General features: G+C 41.7%; 1 protein-coding gene and 1 non-coding gene across 2 annotated transcripts; one reads left to right on the forward strand and one right to left on the reverse strand.

Annotated features, from left to right (window-relative positions):
- Positions 1 to 2,824: 2,824 nt before the first annotated feature.
- On the reverse strand, positions 2,825 to 26,249 carry ELOVL6 (ELOVL fatty acid elongase 6). The gene is made up of 3 exons (XM_009875531.1): positions 26,121 to 26,249; positions 5,460 to 5,611; positions 2,825 to 3,521 (listed from the first exon to the last, which is right to left on the reverse strand). The coding sequence occupies exons 1-3, from the start codon at positions 26,189 to 26,191 to the stop codon at positions 3,097 to 3,099; spliced, it is 648 nt and encodes a 215-aa protein (XP_009873833.1). The 5' UTR covers positions 26,192 to 26,249; the 3' UTR covers positions 2,825 to 3,096.
- On the forward strand, positions 6,223 to 6,296 carry TRNAT-GGU. Its single transcript has one exon. It is a non-coding gene; the product is annotated as a tRNA-Thr (tRNA).

Raw genomic sequence — 26,249 nt, forward strand, 5'->3', positions numbered from 1 at the left:
ACACATCCGCTTGCCTGCAGCCTAGTCGCTGGCCATGACTCAAACTGATCTCAATGCCTGGCTGCCCCTGCCCCCAGGGGTATGTCCGCACTGCGTTCGGAGGAGGTTTCCCAGGCTGGTTTCTGCACTGGAGCCGCTTTCCAGGCAGCACGGAAGGGAAGGTGGCCTTCACTTGCCCGGCCCCAGCCTGGCAGGGCGGTAGGTACATTGGGGAGCACGTGCCAGGGACGGTGCAGAGGTACCCTCAAGGGATTTGGGAGGACAGAGCACAGGCGGTATTTTCTGCTTGGCTGAAGTCAGCGCCGGCATTGCCAGCACTGCCAGCCGGCACAAACAGGTGTGGGTGTATTTTTCTCTTGTGCAATTAAGGGAAACAGCGTACGGAACACAGTAGGTTGTTTGCAACCCACCCTGTTTTCTGCCTGAGTCCTTGCCTTGCTGTGGTGTTACTTCTTTTTGATAAAGTTTACGGGCTTTTAAGTCATTACCCATAGACCTCAAATTAGAAGGAGATGTGTGCAGTCCCTTCCCCTCTGCTCAGATAAAAGGCAGCCAGACACACCGGCTCTGTTCAAAGCAGAGCAAAGCCTCCCCTGACTTCACAGGGTCCAAGATTTCTGCTCCAGCTTCAGCTCTAGATGCTGGACCACTCCCCCCCTCCTCTTGGCTTTATTTGAGAGCCCTAAGACACACAGGACTGAAGGTCTAAATGGCACGATGGTGGGCTTCTACAAAGGCTTCTTACCTAACTGCAGTTGACTTTAATTTTGCCTTTTCCACTCTTAACCAGTCTTCTAAACCTGCTTCTTAGCCAGGGTAAAATTAAGCATAGGAAAAAGGCTTATTCAGCATTATAATTATCTATTCTCAAGCTGTATAACAAAATGGTTTACACATTTAATTGGTTTTGTCTAATATTTCCACGTATACAGTAGTCCTATTAATGAATATCATAGCTTCATTACTGCATATCACATTTTGCTATTTGTTGTGTACCATAAAAATAACTTCAGCACATCAATAACTTAAATAACACAAATGTAAACTCATTTTCTGCTTCTTGTAATTATGATTTTAACCTGAAGAGGCTTTTTGATTTGTAAGACCATTCACATAACATGGAATGTAACTTTATTTGTTTTTCTTTTGTATATAATGAGACACCAAAAGCCCTTGTCATCTCTTAACAGGATACTAAAGCAGCTCTGTTTCATGAATGACAGCACAATTAAAGCTAAAAATCATATTTTTTTTAAAAAAGAACCCTTTGTACTGTACAATCTCAAATTAAAGCAAGAAAGATAATGACAATCTTTTGCATTAGCCAGGAAGTGTGATTCTCTGCCACTGGGCTTTTTGTTTCTTGTTGACAATTCACAGAATGTGTACATGGGTGTAGTTATACGTGTGTGTATATCCTATGCAGAACAGCAGTCCCTATTTTGTTGATCTAGTTCTTCTAATTGTTTAGTTAAAACTACCTAACTGATACAATTTAGAATACTACATTAACACATTTAACATCAAGTTTACATACTTGCGTCTTTGAAACACTAGGAACTTTTACACATTTTATTTGGCTTTGTAAGGACTGGAATATCACAGATAATGCAACCTACTTGTCTTTGAAAGAATATGGCTGTTCTCAACTAACTCTCTAAGGTTCAGAGTGAAATATGTTTCTCCTTATATCTGTAGCTGACTTTAGAGAAGAGTGTCTTCATAAGTGGTCAGTCTGATGTTACAGTACAGATTCTTCAGAGAGAGAGAGAGAGATTTAATGAAGGGTAGTTCTCTCTGGACTTTAGAGTTAAGCTGTTGCAGCAAAATTACTCCGTTTAGACTAATTTTTTTTCCTACACAAACTTCAAGAAAAACCTATTCCAAGTATGTTTTGTAGTAATATCTCCACATGACCAGAGGAGGGCACTTTGAACATCTTTGCACTGCCCAGCAGGCAGATGCAGAAGCACAGTGTTACCCAATGTCGTGCGGTCCTGCCACCTCTTCCCACCCAGGCAGGTATCCTTGTGTCCACAAAAATATGGAATCCGTATCGTACCACAGGGCTCTGTTCTGAAAACAGTGGGCAGACATATCACTCTTTTCTTGCTAACTAGGATTTCTTCTGATTTCCCCCATTTAATTCAGTGTTGCTGCGCGTTAAATTGAGATTAACGGGTAAGTCCTAAAAATCATGTGAGGGGAGTTGTCCCCTTCTCCTTCCTGAACATCCCTCTGCCATTAGCCCCTGGTAATTTAGCAAATATTGATTGATTTAACCCTCTATGACTTATCCTGCTGCAGAAATTCCTTGCCCTTAACTGAAAAATGCACTTGGAAAATGCACTCTCTGAGATATGTATTGCAACAGTGCATCTTTTCACATTAAACTCTTGTAAAAGTACTGCTCCTTTCCACCTCTTGAGGGAGGCAACTCTGCATCCCAGATCTGCTCCCTGGCAGAGTATACAAGCGGAGAAATCAAATCTCTTCACTTTTCTGTTCATGACCACAGTGTGGAGTGCAGTCACTCTCCACGCAGGAAGCATCCTTTTGGGTTTCATTTTGGCTAAAGGTATCAACCTTCTGTGGAAAAGATTTTAATTTTGCAATCTTACTGTTACCATAGATGGATTTTTTTTTGTCACCTCTCTGCTTTGTTTTGTTCAAGTTTAATGCTGAAAAGTCATTAGAAAGGATTTAGAAATTTTTTTTTTTTTAAACAGAAGTCTCTCCTCCACGCTTGGGAAACACACAGCTTATTTAATGTACTTTTTTATCCCTCAAGAGTATGCCTTTTCTTTTCTTCTCTTTTTTTCTTTCCTTATTTCTCTTCTTTCTTTTCTCCTTTCTTTTCTAGAGCAGACAGGTACAAGAAGTTGTCTTTCATCAGCAGTCCTTTGAGATAGAGTAGAATACAGTGAGTCCTCACCATGATAGGATCATAAACTTACTGGGTTAAACCAAGCTAACTTTCCCTAAGCTGCCAAGTTTTAGCTGCACCATACATATATGTGTTTCCTTGTGCCATTTGCTTTTCTTGTAATTTTGTTTTTCTTGATGACCCTGAGCTATAGCTTCTCGTTTCTACCACTAGTCAACCTTCCTTTCTTTTCTGGTTTTGCCGATATAGGCCTCAAAGAAAAAATGGCAGAAGAGCACAAAGTAGCTGAGGTACATGAGAGAGGACCAGATGATGTTCTGCACGTGGGAATGGCACTGGCCCTGCTGCATCCAGGAGAAGACCAGGTAATTGATCACGCAACCGATCAACATCTGAGTGATCTGCGACAAGGTGATGAACATGGCAAACTTGCGCGAGACTCGGAAGCCAGCAGCCCGCAAGGCATAGTAAGAGTACATAACGGCGTGTACTCCGTAGTTCATGGTCATGAACCAGCCACCGCCAGCCACCATGTCCTTGTAGGAATACCAAGAATAAAGTAACACAGTAATGTGATGGTACCAGTGTAAGAAGATGAGCTTCTGTTTCCTAAGAATAATGAATATTGTATCACCTGTAACAATAAAAAGAAGAAAGGAGAAGACAGGGGGAGGAAATGAGAAACTCAACAATTCCATAATTACTGCAGTGCTCTCTTCCCTTTGCTGTTGCTGGAGTATATGCTATTTTGGAACATGAAAAACCACCTCAGGTCTAGGTCTAAGTGCCTGTCTGATCTGAGATTCAGCTTGACTCCTAATTACATAACCTTTGGAAAACCAACGTCACCACATTTTCCCATGTGGATAACCCGTTTGAAAACTCCACAGGTTTACTTGGTAGCCCTTTGCTGCAAACATAATCCATGAAAGTCTTAGGTGAGGTAGGTGGATGCACGCATATCACCCTAACTCTGAGATCCTCCATTGGTTACTGGTACTAGAAGGGAAATGAAGTTCGTCAGAGAGCAGAAATGCTTCTTCTCCAAGAGGAAGCAGCACAGTGTCATCCAATTCAAATGTCCACCTGCAAACTGAACCTAGTTAAACTCAATAGAGCCTTCTAAGCTACTCATGCAATCTACAATACTGAAAGATATGTAATTGCCATAGAAAAGTACTTTTAGCAAGAAGTTTGGTTTATGTTAAAATCCATATCCTTTCCCGCAAATTCATGTTGCTATCATGCTGTAGAAAAGTAAATTTTGTTCCTCTTTCCTGCTTTTTTCTTCCTTTTGCTTCTCATGATTGCACTGAGAGTATGTATATACGTATGCTACTGATTTTTTGTTGTTATAGACACAGTGTTTCCAAAAAGATCCCTAAGATTGAATCTGGGGACTTATTCCTACATATATGCATCCCAGGAAATTCAAATCATGAATGTTAGTGATGGGTGGAACCAAAAGTGCACTATCTGCACAAGGTCTGTAATAAGCCATAATGCTGTTTACTTCATTAGCTGCAAGATGTTGACTCACTTTTTAATAAGTAATCACATGTTCAATTTATTGTTGCTGTGCAGTTCTAGCTGATATTTTCAAGTTCTAATAATTAAATTTCTGTGGTTCTGCAGCAGGAAATGAAAAGATTCTGACACAGCAAGGCAAGTGGTGTCTGCCTCTTTCCAGCTCTTATGCTGATGAAGCGCTGTCGTGTAATTTGCTGAATCAAATTCTCTGATGGAAGGTAAAGACTTACTTTTACTGTACACCTGAACACAGTGAGTGCTGCAGCCCTTTGAGATTTAGTATGGGTATCCTCCAAAAATGAAAGCTGGAGGGCTTCTAAATCACTGTCTCCTTCTTTCCATTAAAACAATCCTTTCTTACACTAATAAGCCATGAGACGAGAACATATGCAGACTGGTCTATTCAGTTGGCTTTGGCATGTATATCAGACATATCCTTACACGAAAACGCTGGAGACACAGGGCTTTATAAGAATCACTACTGGAAAAGCTAGGGATATTACAGGAAATTGGTTTTTATTTGGAGAAAGCAGACAGCCACAGCTTTCAGTGTTTCGGAAGGAAGCAAGTTACTGTTCGTAACTGTACACCTACATGCGTACTTAAGGATGAATACTGCAGAACAGAGGCATAACCTGACTCAAAGCTTCTTGCTGATGCAGCTACTGTAGCCCAGATTTCACTTCTGTACCCACGAGGTGAATGATTGCCAATTACACTACTTGTATTTGCCTACGAGTAGCTAAGGAAGAAGTATGGACCAGATTGCTCTCACATCTTGACTGCCCTGCTGTGTATCATCACTGCAGTTTACTCTGGGGCTGGGAATGGTCTTGTTCAACTGCACATTGCTCTAACTTCAGCCAAGCTGGACTTTAGAGATTATCTCTAGAGACTAAAACATGCAGAGTTTGGTATATTTTGTTTACTCGTTTTTCTAACACTAAAAAGAGATTTCAACAGCACTGAGACTTTTCTTGTGCTTCCTGCAGACATTTCTGTTCTAAATGTGCATACTGAGAAAGAGAGAGAGGGTACTCACCTAGTTCGGGTGCTTTGCTTAGCACAAATGCATATGCCCAGAATTTGCTGACAGGTCCAATGTAAAAACTCTGGTCACACACTGACTGCTTCAGGCCTTTGGTCATCAAAATGTACAGCATATAAGCACCAGTTCGAACAGCACCGAATATACTTTAAAACAAAAAGAGAAAAGGAAGAACGTTGAGCAAACACTTGAAATCTACATGACATCATTTTAAATCATTATGAGAAAAAGGCCATAAATGTGCTCAAATAATGAACTTGAGAGAGCCTTAAAACTGGAGCAACTTTGCTGGCTTCTAGGAAGTTATTCTGAACTCAAATTTGTAAACTGGACTGCAGGTATATCTCCTGGTGAAAGTCTGGAATGGTAACATCAATTGTTTTCATTTTATTACTATGATCCTGAAGGAATGACCCTTCAGTTTTCAGTGGCAATGGGAGACATCTACTTCAGCTGAAAACAGGCAGTTATGATGCTGAGGGCTGGGACACTACAAGAAATGAGTTAGTAAAAAGCTGTCATCAACATAATCAGGACCAATTTCCTCTTCTGATTTCTTTAGAATTTTCTTTTGTCTCTCCCTGTGTTTGTTACACCCTCAGTAGCTCTGACCACAGACAAACCGAGGTAGGGCACACAGATTTCGACGGGGGTCTTAGTCAGGGCTGGTGTTTTGATGCAGATGCTGACTTCAGGCTTTTTAACAGGTCATTGCTAACAAAGAAATCCACTAGATGAGCTGAGCCACAACCTTGGGGGGCCGGTTAGCTCAGTCGGTTGAGCATGGTGCTGGTAACACCAAGGTCGTGGGTTCGATTCCCGTTCGGTCCCCACGTGTTGCCTGATCTAGTCGAGAGGTGACGTCCCTGCCCATGACAGGGAGGTTGGCTTAAATGATCTCTAAGGTCCCTTCTAGCCTAGGCCATTCTGTGATTCTACGATTCTACAGTTTCATCCTCACCTCCTCAAAGTGAGAGACAAGGTAAAAGTAAATGAGAAACATGAAGAGATTTGCAACATTATTAATCAGTGCAATTACAGGAGGGACAGGTTCAGAAAACAAGAGACATCCAGCTGATGTAAGGAACCAAGTCTTCTGTCTCAGCTGTGAGGAGCTCCGCAGAAGGAATTGCATCACTGTTTCAGGGCAAGAACATGCTTGACCATTGTCTACCATTGTAGCTTGTTGGCCCTTCAAAACATGTGGCGAAACAAGCAGATTTCAAAAAAACAGGAGCAAAGAAAGACCCAATCTCTTTTGGGGTTGAATAAGTCTTACTTTAAGCCTACATTTTATGTCTCTGTGTCTCTACCAAGATCCATCTCAACTTTGCTCTAACATCTTTGTGACCTTGTCCTACTCACGAATCCTCTGGTTCCTGCTCTGCCTTGGTGTCTTTCATGACTATCGCACAGCAGAGAGCAAACTAAGCCACCTAAAACTGACGCGTAGACACATGGGAGCAATGCAAGCTACTGCTTATGCAAAGTGTGTGAAATAAGGAGCAGCTCATCTGAATTTACAAACTCTCTATTACCTGTCCTTGCCGTGTGAAGTCAGTATTCTTTAAAAAATGTATTTTAAAAGCATCAAGGCAACTTCAAAAATTGAAGTCTAGGGCAGTTCTTATGGCACTTGGTCAGTCTAGATGGTTCAAGTAAGCCTGCCGAGCATAAGAACCATTGACATAAGTTTTTATATTTTTTGTCCAAAGTATTCAGATTTCCAAATCGCAGCATTGCTATGCCCAGTCAAATCTGCCTGCTGCTAGAGAGCAATGCACCTTCCTCTTCCCTGTCCATTGCATGCCCTCCACAACCAAGCTGGCTCGTGCTCTTCAGGCTCTGTCAGTGCTGTTACAGATGGAGCCCTTCAGCCAGGTCATGCCTGGGGAGAAGTGTTACACCCCGGCTCCTGCACCACCTCATTTTGACACCTGTGCCATCAGGAAATTCAGGCAACAGTAAGCATCTAACAAGCTACTATTATTATCTGCTGTTTGTACAGTAGTATTTGCTCATGGGCTCTACTGCCCGATGAGTCCTCTTGTGCTGCGTGAAAACAAAAAACCATCCTGCCATGGTACAGTTGTACTGAAGGAGTTTAGCTGAGTCTGGGTTTCCCATTAGTACTGCTCAAAGCAAAGTACATATTCCCAGGCTTAGGTCAGACATCTGCGGCGCTCTCTCACATTCATCCACTGCTGCCCACAGAAAAGACAGTGCAGTGTTCTTAGCGTCTACGCAGCCCTCCGTGTAGGGTTGTTCCCTCCCAGAAATGTGCTCTCAGTGTGTTTTTCTCACATCTTTCAGGGATCGTCCCTTTTAACTAAGCAGAGTATGCCAAGGCCTGTAGGAGTCCTGAGATGAGGTGGAACTTGTTCTGTGTCTTCTCTCTGGCATTTAACACATGCTTTTTTTTTTTTTTTTTTTTTTTTCAGGAGTTGCATTTCTCACTCCCAGGAAGACAGGAGATCCTGACAGAGATATGATCTGATCGCTTCCTGAGGCAGTGAACTCCTCACGGTAGCCAGGGCATGTTGCTGCTTGCTCCTATGTTTCAAGTAGTGGCAAAACTGGGTGGAGGAAGATCAGGCAGAATATTTAATGATACACTGATTCTCCCATTAGCAATGTCACTGCTGACATTAAAATGGGGGAAAAAAGGGAAATTTTAAATTATGAAATCAAATAGCTCCAAGCAATATGCCCTCCCTTGTACAGAAGCAGTATTACTTTTCTAAAATATCATTTATTATTAAAGTTTTAAAACCAAAGAGAATTCTGTGCCAGGAACACAAACTCAGATGAGAACTGCACTTCTCTGCACAACAGGCAAACGTTGATTTAACTGTAAGTTACTGAGTATGGACAGTCAGGGATTCAATCTGGGTTGATAACAGAGCCCAAGAGAATTTGCCCTGTGAGGATTACAGAGTTTCACTTTGCTGTCGTTGAGATGGTAACAATGTAATTTCTCCCATCTGAGAGGGAGAAAAAAAAGTTTAGCAACTACTGCAGAGCTCTCCTTGAAGAGGACACACACACACACTCTCACACACACACACTCACACACACACTCACACTCACACACACGCACACACTCACACACACACGCACACACTCACACACACACACACACACACACACACTCACTCACCCCCTCACTCACCCCCCCCCCACACACACAGACACACACTCACACACACACTCTCTCTCTCTCTCTTTTCTGTAATTTCACAGCAGTGACTTCCTCTAGTTCCATAACACTAGAAGTGACTCCAGCTACTGCTTTATATAGTGTGAGTCAGCCTAATATAAGATTTTTATCACTAAAAATCAATTATCGTTTTTGCATAATACAACAAGGGAAGGCTTGATAAATAAGGACAATGGCAAGCTCGAAGTAACTGATTCAATTACCCAAACCAATGCCACGAGCAGGTAGTAGCTGTTTAGGAGATGTGTGGCATGCCAAAACACTGCCTTGCCAGCAACCACATGCAACTGGAGACAGAAAAATATCTAATGTACGCCTGCAAATGTGCCTCGGATGCAGAGAGCCAGGACTGCTTTTTGTGCCTCTGCCACTTAATCTTGTTTGTTCTGCAAGGTAAGATCAATCAACAACTTTCTATCTTGCAAAGACACGATGTGCAGCAGAGTGATGACATTGCTTGCTCAGTAAATCACTTCTGCTTCATTTTGTCCTCGCCCTGCTCTCTGCTGTAGCTTTTGTAAGGCATTGAAATGAACTGCTTACCAAAGCAGTCTGTCTGGTGGGAATCATCTGCAGGGATTTTAGAAATAAGGTAGCAGTGAACTACTATACAATTACAGCCTTTTGCAACCTGAGAGACTGATCAGAAACAAACTGCACTAGCTAATGCAGCTTTCTCATCTATTCAGACTCAAAATGTCCTACATTCTCCTCCCTTCAGGCAGTGACTTCTCTGGTAGATTCACAAACGCCAACTGATACTTTACTGTCCATATTATGCTCAAATGAGGAAAATAAAAAGTAATACTTTTCCCTCACAAATTTTTTTTTCAAATGAGGGCCTCAAAACACATCCTATGTATGGTTTAGGCACAGCACTAAGAAGAAAGGGGGCTCAAGCAAACTAAGGGCTGAGAAGCTAGCTGATGGGAAGACCAAGCATTAGTGGCCAAAGCCTCTTCCTGCTTTCTGTTCCCTCCATCTTACCAGGAGTGAAATACATGTTTCTCAAAAGCCTGAGAAGGCAGCAGGTAGCCCAAGACTTCAGTTCAACCCCAGCTGCTTTTGCAGGAGGCTCAGCTTGTCCTCACAGTGAGGAGGACACAGCCCATTTTTTGCTGGGGCTGTTTTCTATGCAGACCCATCATGCACTAAGCTCCTGACACCTCTGGACACCCTGGTCAACGATCAGCATTGCAGAACTGAGCAGGGAACGTGGCTTCCACATTACAAAAAACCCAAAAAATCCTTCCTAAAGGATTTTAGTGCTGTGAAATTCATAGAGCAGAAATTCTCTGCTCTGGTTTGCATCTTAAAAAAACCACTTTAACCAAACACATCAATGCAAACTGTATGCAGGACTAGGTAAAGATGGCATCAAAGGTGATAAAAGCCTTGACTGTGGCTAACATAAATGTAAAATATGTTAGCTATAAGCTATGTGTCAAAAGTGGAGTATTTTTACTTTTGAAAGCACGCCATCCTGGGTACACAGCACCAGCAGAGAGCAGCAGGGAGCTCACAGACAGCAAGACCTAGCTATGCTACACAAAATTAAGGGCTGGTGGGGACTTCAAGTAAAATCCTCCATATCCAGGCCCAAAGGCTGTTCATCGTGTCCCAGAAAACAAATGCCCAACTGGCTTAACCAGTTTTTGAGGTGTCTGACTATGCTCAGCTGTGGGTGTGCTGGGCTAGTCCGTCAGTGAGCCGGCCAGGCACCTAGCTGGAGCTCCCACAGGTCCAGCTCCAGCTCCCAGCCTGCGGCCTGGCTGGATGAGAGAAGAATTATTGAGTCCGCTCCAACCTGCTTACAAAGCAACTCACAGGAGTCCCAGCAGGTGAGTCTGTGCCCTTGGAGCACGTGGCCCTTCTCCACGAAAGACACATTGAACTGGCAGTGGTCCTGGGAGAGCAGCCGAGATCACTTTACAGGTGGAATCATAGCCCTCAGACTGCAGCCTGCTTGTACCACAACAGTAACAAAAAAGGGAAGCAGGTTGTTTTGGTTGTTTTTCTTTTTTTTCACTTTAGTATGTAAAATATTTAGAGGGAGCCCTCGCAATTTGAAAGAAATGTTTAAATGTCAGCAGGTGAAGAACGCAGAGCTTCCTACACCTTCCTTCGTGGCAAATCGAACCACATTCACCTTTCTGTTCTGTTCAGCGGAAGCGTTTCAGTGGTCATATCAAGTTTCCCTTCTGCTGCTGAAGAGCTGGTCTCTTAACACAATAAAATGGCCTTTCTGTGCCGTTCTGATTTAAAACCTGCAGTCCTCAGAAAAGAAGAACAACTTGTGCTGCTACTGCTGTGGGACAGGGGCGTGGGATGCACAGTGACCCCTCGGTCTGACAGGTCAGAACGGCAGGGGAGTCTGTAAAAGGGCAACAGAATATTTCTGTAGTTAGCTAAGCATCAGAAAACATAGAAAATATGACCTGATACTGGGAAAATGCACAGAGAAAGCATCTATGAGAGAAACAACTGTCTGAACTAAGTTTCTTGAGAAGAAATGCAGCTGAAGGAAGCCACCCTCATCAGACAGCCCTGAACTCCCCAACAGCAGAGTTACTCCCAAATGGATAAAGAAAATCAGAAACTTCTGGGACGACCAAGCAGCATGCACAGAGGTGGGTGCACCACCATGTGAAGGAACATCTCACATCTTTCAGTCATTTGCTCACTGTGCTCTTTGATTAATTCCTAAAAATAAGTTTGTAACAAAGCAATTTTGCAATATGACCGGTAGGTTTGTTTTATAATTCTCTGGAAGTATTTATAGAGCTTTTCTTCCCCACCTGGCAAGGTCGAGCTTCTTTTAAATCACTTACCTTCTGCAGTCTTGTGAAATCTGGTGCCAGAGTACCAGTCCCTCAATGACGTGCACCAAGCAGATGACATAGCAGGGACAGGGCTAGGTGACAGCTTTCTTAAGAAACGAATGGATTTTGTTGCCAGAAATGAAACTGTTTGTAGGAGATTTCCATCTGTCTCCCACAAAACTCTGCTTAGGTCATGTAAGAAGGAACAGCAGATTTGGCTGACTCAAAAGACATAGGGGTACCTCCGCTAGGGTGCAAGAGTTGAAGGGGACACTCGCCTTGCAAACCAGCAGAAGTAGTAGGGTTTTTTCCAAGCCTGCCCTAGGCCACTTCAGATAAAATTGGCAGACCAGAGTTGGGAAATGGCCCTTGCCCCGGAGGAAGGGCATGAGGGTAGGCCCTGCCTAGCAAACAGGGCAGGAGTTCTGGGAATATGCATTTCTGTGGTGACTGTGTATAAACAGCTGGATTATAAGAAGATAGACCTAAACTATTCTCTGCGTAGACAGGTGAGGTAGTAGGATCACAGTGAGCTTGCTGCTTTGCTATTGCTGTGGTGATTATAGAATCAAACCAGCACGAAAGATGGAAGATTTAATGAATTGTTGGCCTGTTCCCAGTCTAAAATCTGTGCTTACATTCTGCAGTGGCTTCAGGTCTCGCAGGAGCAGAGTACTCTGGGAAATCCCTAACCTTAGTGTCAAAAGGAAAAGAGCATCAAACAAAATTTTGGCAGCTAAATCAGCCCTCATAATCTGCAAAAAAACCCCACCAAAACCCAGCATTTTTTCCAGTTCTCCCAGGATATGGCTGTAGTGAGGGTAGTTCCTCTTTAAAGCTGGGCCAAAATGAAGGGGAATGTCCAGGTTAAAGTGGTTATCTGGGTGGTGTCAAACGAGTAAAGGAGTCAAACAAGTAAAGGATATTAGGGTCTGCTTTGTGCTGACCAGAACTATGGAGCCTACTGACTTTTACTGGTGCGACGGTGCCTATTTAAAGAGTATTGATCCAAAATAATTTTGTGAGTAGATTTGCCAGACTGTTTCAAGGCTGGGAGCAGAATTAAAACCATGAGAGTAGCCTCCCCAAGAGCCTGCCCAACAGATATGGCATTCATTCCACCATGGGGAGGGGACTGATGAGACCTTCCAGCATATGAAAGTAAAGGGCAAGTGAGAAATACACTTCCTGGCTAATTAAGTTTCTTTAAACCTCAGAGTCCACAGTCCCATGTTCACAGGGTGTCCCAGTGAGTGAATGCGGGTCCTGAAGACTCCCCTTTCTGGGCACTGTGCAGGAACATAGCAAAGGAGCAGCACAATCCACTAGAATTCCTAATTACTTTGCTCTGTTTTCTGACACCCAAGATTCTCTTCGATGTTTGTGGACTGGCTACATTTGATTGCAGCTGCTCCTCCCCTTCTTTTTTGAAAAAAAAAAAAAAATTATTCACCTCTTAACTCTTTTCATGGTGTTTTTTGGTGTTTTTTTTCCATATTTTCTTTCCCCATGATGTGCACATTCATCCATATCTGGCCAGCTTTGCAGGGAAAATGGAGGAGCAGCACTACCATCAATGTGCAATGTGCAATTGGTGACAATGCAATATTATTAAAAAAAAGTTGGATTTTCTAGATGGAATAAATTCTCCAAAGAGCTAAGGAATTAATTAAACCTACTAAAATTTTAATACATAGTTTCTCTAAAAGGATGTCAGACTACCTAAATGCTATCTCAGATGTGATGCCTGTCTTAGTTTGCCTTGATTGTATTCAAAAGCAGTTCCATAAAATTCTGTATCTTCCTGTATTTAAACAGGTGTAGAAAATATAAAGTTACTTTAGGCTTATATTTGATCAGAAATCATGGTATTTTTACTGCATGGTGAGAAACCATACACTAAGAAACCAATCATAAAGTACAAATGAAATGTAGACAATGACTGAAAGATATCATTTAGCTGTTGCTCAGTGACCTACATGGAAGGAATGGATCTTATTTTGGTCACGAGGAGTTAATGACAGCTATGGCTAGGTCAGTGCCATATGACATGTCCTCTAATCTCACAGAAAAGTAGCCTAGAAAAGGATCTGGCACTCACAATCTTAAATGGTCAATGTGACACAAAGACAGCCTATACGAAATACTTGTATATATTTCAAACTGACTAGAAGAAGTAGCTTTGTAAGTCTGCACCTAGTTATTAAAAGTAGTTTGCTAGGTTTGTGGAACTGAGGATTACACTTTCCAAATTAAATGAATCCATCTCTTGGCCAGTGAAGGATACACAGTGATAAAGTATTCATCTAAGTGATAAAAACGTTTGGAAAAGTATTTACTACAGATCTGGTCTCTCTTAACTCCCAATGTAACATTTACACAGCACTTTAAAGCACTTAGAAAAAAGGACTTCTTATTAGTGAGTCACCCTGAAATCCTAGAGATACAGTTCTTCAAATGGCAGCTGATGAACTTGGCCCAACGGTTATTTTTATAAGAAATGACAAAATTAATGTAGCTGTTTCATCACCCTTCAACATTTTTTTATGTGCTTTCAAGCGGCACCAAGGTTACTGATAGAGAGAGGGAGACCGGATCCTGCAGAAAGACTGTTCTTATAAAACCTCCCCAGAAGACCTTGTCTCCTCGTCCAATCCCATTGTGATGAAAAGGCTATTTCCACTCTCTCCACAGAGCAGACCCTACTGTTGCCATAGCAAAATTTTGATCTTGTCTGCTTTCCAACAGCCAAGCAACCTACCACCTCCAGCCTTGGTTTTCCCAGAATCACTAACACCTCAACAGTATTGAGGACAGTGACTGCTTTAGGTCAGATGTCCCTGTGTGAAGAACTGCTAAGTACGAAGCTGTTCACAAGTTGAGGTCTCTTCATGTTGAGACCTAACTTTCTTCAGACTTCTTCTGTCCATGTTGGCACATCTGAGGCCCTAAGCATTGTATCTGTGAATATTTCACGGTCCTTAATGACCCTTACTCCTACGACACACCTTGTAAGATGGCTAAGACCCATTGCAAAGACAGAGAGGTGAGGCAAACTGAAATTTAAGTGTCCTGTCAAAAACCTGTGTCTGAGCCAGAATGAGGAACGATGTGTAACATCACGAGCTGTGGTAGAGTGCCTTGCCCTTGAGGTGTACCCAAGGCATACCTCTATCTTTAAAGATAAATAACTGATAAAAGCTATTGTTACACCTCTAACATCACGTTTTCATTGTCTATACATCCGATATTTTGGCAGCATGCTCTCAAGACCTAAAAATACAGAGTGATGCACAGAGCGATACAGTGCAAGTTTACAAAGCTGTCCTGTCCTAGAAACACAAGCAGTTGGGAACTTCCTGACCTAGCCAGAAGACCAGATAAGAGCAAGACATACCTTCCACAGACTCAGTCATATTCTTGCTTCCCCTCTGTTCTCCCTTGACATATCAGGCAAATATGGGTGTGGATTTGGCTTGACACAGCTAGACAAAAGCCACAGAGAATGTGAATCTATGGAGTGACTTTTAAGAGCATCCCTGCTTTTATACCCCCACGACTGTCCCCCCCCCTTGAATCTACATAGGACCGGACCCTGGCAGTCGCCCCTGCCATAGAAGAAAATACTCGAATTCTTCTCCTCCATGGAATTTTTGCAGTTGTTCTAACTACTGAAGCTGTTTTGTACTGTGCTCCCTGCTGATCCCCTTACTTGCACCAGTGAATTCCAGCAGAAAATCACGTATGGATCAGAATTCACAATGTGGGGTGCCTAACTCCTTGTGACATGGGTGGGTACAAAAACCCTGCTAGTAGGGTGAAAAATTCAATACCAATATTGTTAAAAACTCCTATTTTCTTTTACTAATGGCCTCAGCTGATAAAACTACAAAAATGCAGGTTTTAATCCCATTCAGCAGCAACTGCTTCTGGGGAAAGATAATTTTAAAAGGCTTCTATCTACTCAACTCTACGAAGGAAAAGCCTGAAGACATAACTGATGAGTCAACCATGAACAAACCCAGAACCCTAAACTCTCACCATAAAATGAAAGAATCTCATTATTTCAAAGTCAGTCTTGCAGGGGACTGCAATGCTTGTTTTCTCTTATGTTTGGGCTTTAGAATGATCACGACATTACTGTGCATCTAAGCTGAACTTCCTTCTGCTCTATACTGTTTGTGTTTCACTGGGAAAAAAAAACCAAAACCAAAATACACTGGCTACCGTTTTCCCATATTTTCCTTTAACAAAACTAACATTGGGCACAAATGTGAAAACATGTTACTGAGTCTTTGGTCTCTAGTGCTGATGAACTATGACAACTATTTACATGCTCATTCTGTCTATGACAATTTTAGCATAAAACTGTATTTTAGTGTAAAACTGTAAAATCAGAGAAGGAAGTTTGTGCTACCATATTTTACCCCTTAGTAACTGTATTTAGACAACCACATAGTCAGTTACTACAATTCAGTTGCCAGCAGATAATTGAAAGCACAGTAATTCCCTTGTGCTTGTGTCCTCCAAGGCCTGGCCCATTAATAAAATTATTTGGGACCATTATGTATTCTCTTACAATGGACAGTAACAATAAAAACTGTTTAACTGGACCAGCTGCAGCTACAATAGTCTCTCCTCCACCTTTATTTTATTTTTTTTTTAAATAATGTTATTTTATTCCTCTCAGTCACAGCAGGGAAAATGAAGACCAGGGAAGACAGGAGTCTTTCCAGCCAGCCTTAGTACTACAGAGTTCAGACCGTCGCACCCTCCTCTGAGCAGCTGCTCTGCTCTTAAAAAGGCATTTAAGACACTGGTTTGCATTTCTCTGCTGGTTCTCATTTCAAATATGGTTCCCTTAGAGGGGGACAGAAAATCTCAGGACTGACTCAAAAGCTTGGAAATACAGTTAGGCTGTGGTCAAGAATGCAGCTGAAACCATACCAATGCTGCATTAAGTATCCTTCCTGTTATTTATGCTTGTTATATTCCCTCTCTATATAATGCACTGCTCAGAGTAACCAAACTGGATGCCTTCAAAACATGCTTACACAAATAGTCGTCGTCTCTGCAAGGGCATCAAAACACCAAGAATTTAACAAGGCCCAACAGCAAAACCTTCCTTCTAACATCTTGCTGCCCAGCTGCTCCTCAGCCTTTCCCCCTGCCCATCTCCTGGCCAAAAAGGAGAACAGATGGGTCTTGCAGCTGACCTGCATAGTCCTCCCTTGCCTGCCTTAAAGGTGATGGAATCTTGTTCAAGGTGGAGTCTGAGACACAGTATTGTTAAAAAAAATTAAGAAAAGGGGGAGATGATGAACATAAGCTTTTTTTTCAGTGTGGCCCTCACCTACCCTAAAACCTGGTGGTCAGCAGTGCTAGGAGTATTTTATAATGGGGTGTACTAGGTCTCAATACCGTGTATGTGAGCACAAGTTGGGCTGATCTTTTGGTTTTTATCACTCTCTTGGCAGAAGGCTTTTCTTTGCATTAAGTTCATGCATACTTTGAGGTTTGGGTTCAGTCTTATCAAAATCTCAAAGCAAAACTTGAGGGAATTCCCCCTCCCATTTCTAAAAGAGACCCCCACCACTGAACCAAACACACAAGTCCTGCTTTTCAGACCTGTCTACTGTACCTGATCCAGATGTCTCTCTAGCAAGCCTTTCAATGCAGATCATCTGAGTTTTCAGTTGGGACCAAAACCTGAAGCCAGGCCAGCTCAGAGTGATTTAAAAATTGTGTAAATATTTTACATGGCTCTAAGATATAGTATACCATTTGTGCAGGTTTATATACCCATAAGCATATGTATACATGCCTGGGTGGTTACTGGTTTCCCATGTGATAAATTTTGGGGAGGCAAATGAGGTACATTAAAGTGACAGTTCACTCTGTGGTTTTCAAGTAAGAGCAGATACTGTGCTCCTCGCATGGGTCTTTTTTCTCGCCTTGGCAATAAATCCCTCAGTGTGGGGCCACTCCCTTCAGTGCTTCCCTCTCGTCGGCAGATTTCCTAGTCACAACTCACCTGGCTCCTAAAACCATTTCTTTGTCCTTTTTATGGACAAAACTGGAAAGAAAAACAGGCTTAACTTATTTCCTTCCCTCTCCAGGGACCTCATTAAGCATATCCAAACACTGACATCTCTGCAGGCCTCTGGATCAATGGACACTGTCATCTGGAGATTTTAATCACATTAACACCACAACAGAATAAAATCCATCTGATTCTCCCTTGCTTAAGCGGCACGCTCAACATTTCTGCCAACTGCTGCAGCTACTACTTGGAAGGCTTATTTCTATGTGTGAATAAAACTTAATCTACTGCAGCTACGCCTTCCAGTCCCTCCTCACGGAGCCTGAATTCCCTTCTCCAGGAAATGCAATTTGATCCCCCAGGCCTGCATTCTTTTCGTTGGGATTTGCTGTCTTCAGATAATCCTGAGGAGCAAAGTACAAAAATAATCAATACAGGCAAGCTCCGTGAGCCGGTAGAAGAACCTGCACTGCTTATAAAGCACAGCAGAAAAACAAATGCCAGGGCTAGATTCCTACAAGCAGTCTTTGCAACAGAGGAGAAGGCGATTGGCAGAGACAGAAAGGGTTACGCTCAAATGGAGAGTCTTACACAGAGCACTTGGTGGCTATGCAGGGCCCACTGGGTTTTGGTAGAGATAAACAAGAGCAGTGGTCAGGCTGAAGGGCAGTTGCACTCAATCATTACCCTCGGAACACGAGTGAATAGTACAAGTTGCTTACAGGGACACTCCTGTAACCGTACGCTGCTGAAAAACATGTAACTGTTTTCTTTCAGCAAATAAAAATAATTTTTCATCTCTACCCACACAGATCTATATGTCATCTGACTTCTGAAGAGACAATTAAAAGCTAATCAATAGTAATTACCTATCATCTGTTCCCGCCCTCCTCAATGTGCTGTTACCTGATGCTTCTCCCTGATTATCTGGCACATGGAAGGTAGGAACTTGAAGGAACAGTACTTCTTGACAGAAGCTGTCATTTCTTGAGCAATAGCTCACTCTGCCACCACTAAACAATAACTGGACTTTTGTTGCAGCTGAAGTTGCCTGGCACCCTGCGTAGGCTGTATACTCGGTGAGATGTTTTTCTGTCAGAAACATTTCCTAGTTCTTAGATATTTATTTCAGCATCTTTGGATTGTGTCTATATTACTAAAAAATCAATTTTCAACTTAAGCCCTGCATTTGGTGCAAAATCTCATAAGAATTAAGGAATCCGTCTCATGAGGATTCGTAGGCACAGTTATACCTCTTAAGCAATTCTTAATGAATGCTTCAGGGGCATTTGCACTTGTTCCTGTGTCGTTATTGAAATCATTCTCAGCACCCAATATCTCAACAAATTTTTAGAATAACTGTAATAATGCAGTGATTTAAATGATAATCCTAAAAAGTGGCATATCTATTTCTGCAGGATAAATTAAAGACACTTACAGGATCAAACGTATCAAGTTGGCAGAGTAACTGTCATGTATAGCATTGAAATCTATGTATTCAGGAGTTTGAAATTATCCTAGGCAAATAAAGCTAAAAAGTAATAAAGTAAAAGATTTAGCAGAGAATCAAGCCAACCAATGGAGCTAGCCATCACTAAAGCTGTAAAACAGACAGATAACAAAGCTAGCAAAATCTAAGTTATGGGTAAAGACTAACGCTTGACAGAATAAAGAAGGCTTAAAGAAGCTAAAAGTTGTAATACAGCTCCACAAATTTAATCGCAACTACAGGCCTGCAGCTGCTGATCTTTTTTCACCTTGTCCTCCCAGGGCAGAACTCCTATAAGCATCTAGAGAAGTTCAGATCTTAGGGATTTGCCTAGAGTTGGTCAACAATAATTATATTTTATTTATTCAGCAATCCATGGAAGAGGCGGAATGGTACAGGCACGAGGATGCACATTTGTTTAGAACAGTGACGGTGCTAACCCATGGCTCGACATCCGTGCGTAAGCCTGAGTGTGAACTCTGCCCGTTTTGACGCTGTTTATGAACACGCTCATCCGCAGATGCAATGTTGGACTTGAGAGGTCATGCCAGTTAACACCTTTCAGTGTTTTACACCCACAAGCTGCTGGGGACTTATTAGAAGAAAATACACAGAGATTTCTGTTCGCCAGAGATTTCTGCATGGGAAGGGATCTTTTGCCAGACACACAAATCAAATACCGAGGCTGAGAAAAATGCAGAATCACCACCACAGGGGGACAGATGGGACATCTGATTTCTTTTGAATGAATTACCTACTTTCTCTCTAGCGCAGTTCCCTTCTTAAGCCACCAGACAGATGTTCTTTATTCCTCAAATACACTTTTCAGTCTGCTCCCCATTTAAAACGGAGAGGAAGAGCCTTACTCCCAGGGGACTCCACTTTGAGCATGACACTCATGCTGAGAAGTGACCTGTGAGGTCTCCTGTGGGCTGGGACAGGGTGATCTCATGAGAAAGGTGTGATTCAAGGTGACGATCTGAGTGCCAGCACTCTCACTGGCTGCAAGAGTGAGGAGGGAACAGAGGCAAAATAAGTGCAACTGCTGCTTTTCAAATAATGTCTTGAATTCACTTTGCTAAGAAGTTCCGTTTTCCAGCAATAAAGACAAACAAGCAAGCAGTCAGAGAAAAAAAATAGTCTTTAAAGAAAGGAGGCTCAGTTTAGCATTGAAAAAAGATCTTTTTCTAGAGATTTTTAGCTATCCATATCTCCTGCAAAGTAGCATCAGCCAGGTCTCACAGTGAATCTCGGTTTACTTTTAATTTACTTTTAATTTACTTTCAATAGCTAAAAAGGGTAAAATCAATTTACATTCAAAATGACTTTGATTGCCACAATGGAGTCACAGTATTATGAGCAGAATGAATGAAGACGTGAGATTTCAGAAGAGGATGGACACAGCATTTTGTCCCACACTATCAATTACCATTCTGGGGATAAAGATATTTGTCATAGGATGCTCTTCTTACTGAGAATAAATAAGGTACATAGTAGAGATACATCTTCTTGATAGTACTTTATTAGTTTTAGTCTACACATTTTTATCATTTTTATGTTGTGGGTTTTTTTTAACGCCAGCTAGCATTTGTTTTGCAAGGTATAAACTCACCCTACATAGTGCTGTGTGTATTTCCCTACTGGGGATTTTTGTATTCTCTCCAATAATTTTGAATTCTTACTGTTCACCCAACTTTCAACTTTTGCTCCAAAAGGGTAACTAAAAAGATGTTTCCAGAATCTGTTATGTAAGAAAATCAGGAAAGTACATAAAGAGGAACATGGTCCTGTAGAAATAAATTGTTAAGTAGGTATACATTAAGCATTTTATTAATTTGAATTCCAAGTAATGTCCTCCTGAGAATATGCATTAATGCTTTACAGATATAGTGAATGTTTCACACAGATCTCTCTTGGTCTTAAATTTATAAGAGAGATGATTATTAATTCACCTTAAATGCTGCTTATAAATTTTAATGTTATTTGGCAAATATTGCTCTTTTCGGTAATTCATTTTCTCTCTGAATGTACTGTCAAGACCTTTATAAAATTTCAGAGTATTTTAAGACTTTGCTGGGTTGCTCAGCAACATATGAAATTAAGTTCTGTTTTCATCTCCAAGGCAAGTATCTGTAAATGGCAGTTCTTGTGATAGGATGTAAATTTGCATCAGTTTTCATCAGTTTTCCCACTTACAAGCATAACAGCTAGAATGCATTTCAGAGTCACAAATCCAAGCAATTGAAAGCCTTTCTTTAAACTCAGGTTTAGTCTTTTCCATTCAGTTCAGCTCAGGACAGAGTTCCTCACATAAGGATGTCCTTTGGATGGCCTTGTCAGGAGCCGTGCGGAACAAGTGCAAACCCTTCAATAAAACGCTGCTCTGCTCACAGTAACAAATCAGTTAGACCAGCCTCACAAAAACAAAGTGAGTCATCTTCTTTCAGCAAACTTTTCTGTTTTTCAAATACAAGACCTATTGCCGTTGGGATTCTTCGCTTTTGAGGCTCTGCTTTGCTCTGCAGCAAGCAGCTAGCGACCTTTCAGCTATGTTTTACACCCTTTCTCCTACTTTAAGAGAAAGTGTTTCCCCAGAAGGGCAACATTTGGAAACCCTGTATTGATATCGATTTCCACCACTGCTACAAAGCATAGCTAAATTTGGATTAAAATCTACATGATCTTGGGTGATGGTAACAGCGTTATGGTTGTGTGGTTTGGCTAGACAAAGAGAAATCCCTTCTGTTGCCGCACCAGTCATGGTCAGGGTTAGCCTCTGGCTACAAATGATTGCATCACGTTGGATGTTTGGGCTTCTTCATCTCCTGTATTGATGTGACAGTATTCCCTAGGGAAGACCAGCTTTTGCTGTTATTATTATTTAGTGCCTTGAGCTTGAGACTTCTGTTGGCAGCCTCTTAAGGATGGAGGGCAAGTGAGAACAGTGCCACGCTGCTGTCTTGTGTGAAGACGTGGTGATCAAATACATGTTTAAGCTCCTTGATAACAATGCTACCCATAGAGAGTCTCTACAGCCCACAAAAGGAATTACAAAAATCCAGCTGCAATGTGATGAAAACATGAATTAATGACTTCATATCCTTCTGTGAGAGTTCTGGTCTCAGCTTTGCTGATCCCTAGAGATGCCAGCAGGACACTTTAGACATATTCCAGGGAAAAAAATTCACTGAATGACCTCAACTTTATGTTCAAAGTGCCACGAGTGTAAAACTGGCAATTTAGATTCGATGTGTTTTTGCAGAATTTTAACCCCAGGAAATACTCAGGAATACAGGGCTGACTGTCACTTTGATGTGTGAGTGAATCAGCACCAGTTTCCCTGGCGTCTTGTGAGACCGAAAAAGGAACTTCTGTATCAGCTTCCTAACTGTGGGTTCCCGTTGACACAAAGCAGCACAGAGCTGTTCCCCTAGCAGCTCGATACATGACCAGGCTGGGTGAAAACACTTAATTAAAGTGTAGAAAAAACAAAAGACTGGAAACATTTCAGACAACAATAAATCTTCAATGCTTGAAACAAGTCAGTAAACCTGCTGGGGAGGGAAAAAAAAACCAACCCAACAACCCAAGAAAAATATCCCCAGTTAATTTCCTGGCAAAAGATTTCAGAAGATCATGTTTTCACAGTGGTTTCCAAGTGAAAAGCAGAATTTACTGTCATTGCTCCTACAGATGTTTTCACTGAGAAATGGTAACCTTATTCCAGAGACAAAACATTCAAAACCAGTCAATGCTTCCAAAGGGAAATAAAGCTGCTTTTCTGCCTCAGAAATCCCGCTGTCTGACAGTGTTGACACAAAACTCACTCTTGACCGACCTCCTGAATGCTCAGCAAGCTCAGTAGGGTGGTGTAGTTGTTTTGTTTATTTATAAGCGTGGCAAGTTTCCTACTGTAGCTGCTACCACATTTAAATGATCTTGGCAAGAGCGAGGCATATGGGATACATTCTGAAGAAGGACTAGGTCATTGCCCGGCTGGCAATTTCCTTTTCTTTTTAAGCCCAAAACACATCCTTCCAGCCTCTGCTAAGTGTTACTATTTCTGAGGGTATTTGAAGCAGGTAAAATGGCAGGAGCGCTAAAAAGGAGATAAACAAGGACTCTGTGAAAATGCCTCACGCTGACCTTGAGGCAGAATACTGAGGCTCTCCAGGCACTCCACAGTACAACCATTCATGGCAGACAAATACACTACTTTTAGAAATTTTCTGCAAAGTATCATAAAAGCTATAGCATTCTAGCATCCCAGAAAACAAAAGAGGAAGTCTGTTTAAAGTTAAGGAGCATTTTCCTGGATCTGAAATAGATCTACAGGCAGAACATTGGCACGTATATCTATACGAATTGACCTTCAGAGGAAGCAGAAATGTCTTTCAGCCCAAACATATGTAAATGAAACAGTTATGTGAGGAGCCAGAAAAGAGAGATCCAAGCTTATGAGACTGAAGTCTCCCAAGAGAGATCCAAGCTTGTGAAGTTTAGAGCATTCAGTCTAGTGCAGCTTGCTAAGAGAGTCAATAAAGCTGTGAGTGAACGATAGCCCTAGAAAGGACAGTGGTGGTGAAACATCAGGGAATGGATGTTCCAATCAGCACTTTTTATTAAGAAGTCTTCATCTCAGGTTTTAATGAATATTCTGCATTTCCTCTGTTTTTCCAAGGGTTTTTCCATTTGGGTTGGTTTTGTACGGGATCGCATGTTTCTATGGAAGCTACAGAGGTTTCATGCTCTGTCTTACTGCAAACATTTTGGGTTGGTTTTCCCCTTCCCTGCTTCACTTTTCTGCATACTACTCAGTGCCCCAGACGAGCAAATCTTTCTAGGTATAGACATCTAAATTCCATCAGCTGGTCCCCACAAAGTAAATCCATCAGTATAAATACTCAGTGCTTCTGCATATTCCAAACATCTCACGCTCCTGTTCATCCCTCCCCTTGCCACCCTGTTGTCTCCCTTCCCAGCGTGCAGAGGTTGGGGAACACCTGTCCCTGAATGGTGCTATTTGAGCTGATGGAGGAAGCAAACCCTGGAGTGGTGAATCCTTCTAAAAGTGTGCCCTTCTGACCACTGCCTCCAATCTGCACAAGTAGAGCTCACCTCAAGTGCCTGCACTGCGGGGCACAGCAAGAGGTGGTCTCTCCAGCAGGTGCATCCTGGCAACTTCTAGCTTCAGAAACGTGAAGTCCACATTTTAGGTTTTACCCAGCACCACTCATCAGCTCATGCTGGCCATGTGTTAGCTACTTCATATGATTATGATGGGTGACTCCAGACAGTCAACAATGATTTCAAAGTCCATCAGACAGCACTTTCACAGTGCAGTGTATATTCTTGGTATTCGTCGATTGGTTTGTCATTTATGATTTTGGAATGAAATTGGTTAGTGAAATTGCTTAAAAGCCCCACACTGTGAATGTCAATACAGACCCATCCTGAAATAACATGATTTTAAAATTAATCTTAGACACCTTCTGCAAAGGACAGTTCTGAAATCATGCTTCCTCTCCTCAGACTGAGAATCAAACTACAAATGCTTTGCATAAGTGAGGTAGTTTCTACTGTCTACATTGACTAAGAAAGTGGAATATGCGTTTTGGAATCCTGGTGGCTACAAATCAGTTTACAAACTGATCCACAAATGACATCTAAAAATCGATTCAACAGCTGCTGAAATTCAGATGTTTCTTGAACAAACAATGGCAATTGCTTACAGGATCCTAACAGTAAAACTACGTCAGACACACAGCCAGAAGTGCAGAAAAATTACAAATTTTCACTGTCTTAGAACTTGCTCTCAAAGGTAACCAGATTGCTCCAAGTTTTGTTTGCACTAGGGTTTGGTTTTTTTAAAGGTATCGATGGACTATTAAAATCATCCAACATAAAGCTCCCCTGTTACCATGTCCTACCTGGATGAGACAATTTAGGAATATATTTTATTCTCCCGTGCCAGAGTTTTAGAAAGTGTCAATGCAATAGTGCAATTTCGAAGGAAAAAAGAAAAAGCCACAAAAGAAAGCAAACTTCTCTGCTCCTGCTTTATGTTACTCTGTAGAAAATCTCAGCATAAACTATTACCATCTTGTGAAAAATTACGCACTATTCACAGCTGGTCAGTAAGCAAACTTCTTTTATGTACTTGTGAACTAATATAATCAGTAATTATTAAACTGATATTAGAAAAAAGATACAGGTATCCATGTTTGATAATAGTTTGCAAATGGTTTTTATGCTGTTGAGTGAACTAAAACTTAAACTCCCAACAGGCACTGAAAGGAAGGATAATCCTCAGGTCTTCTGTGTACTGTTATCAGTAAATTATAATAAAAGCTTCTATGTTTGCAACGGCTATTTTTATAAGCATTTCTTCATTCATTCGTTTATCTTCAGCCTCAATAAAAATTAGCATATTAAGCAGATAAAGTGGAATTCAAGACAGTCAGTTTTAAGCCTGACTTCAACAACTATCAGGAACCTGAACCTGATTTTCCCCATACTCGATGATACAGAGTCAACACACAACTAGAGAGAAGTGCATCACTAAAAAATAGCCTTTCCCCGTGGACCCATCCTTTTGGTACCACTCACAAGCTCTTTGCAACCAGAAATCAGATTCTGATTTCAACTGCAGTGGTCTAATTAACCTGTCATCAAAGCAGTGACTTTAGCTTTACCTTGACGTAATGGAGATTAGTCTTGACTAAATATTCCATATATGCACCCGTGTAAATGAGAACAAGACTAACATTTCCATTTGTAGCTTGCACAGTAATTTTTTTGCAATGATAAGCACTTTTTCTCATGTCCTCACTTTATTTTCTCTTTTGTTCTTCAAGAGGGCTATTGATTTCTCTCCTCTTCAAACGCTGTATGATCTGGTAAGTCAAAGGGGATCATTTCAATGGTGAGGAGTGGATCAGGACACAAACCTGAAGAGCAGAACTAAAGAAATTCTATTTCTGGGTGAGCTTGTTGCATTAGCAGTGCTGTTGTATGTGAAGAAACCCAAACCCTCTTCACAGACTACTGTCAAAGGCAGCCGGTGGGAAGAAATGCCTACCTGAAGACGGCAAGGCTCAGGGACCAGAGCACTAGTGGTTTCCTCAGTTCAAATTTTGCTCGTTTGTTCATTAGGTGCCGACCACCAAATATAAAAGCAGCATACAGAGCTGAAAATAGGAATGATTTC

Source organism: Apaloderma vittatum, unplaced genomic scaffold (assembly GCF_000703405.1).
Source record: "Apaloderma vittatum isolate BGI_N311 unplaced genomic scaffold, ASM70340v1 scaffold10248, whole genome shotgun sequence".
Taxonomy (NCBI): domain Eukaryota; kingdom Metazoa; phylum Chordata; class Aves; order Trogoniformes; family Trogonidae; genus Apaloderma; species Apaloderma vittatum.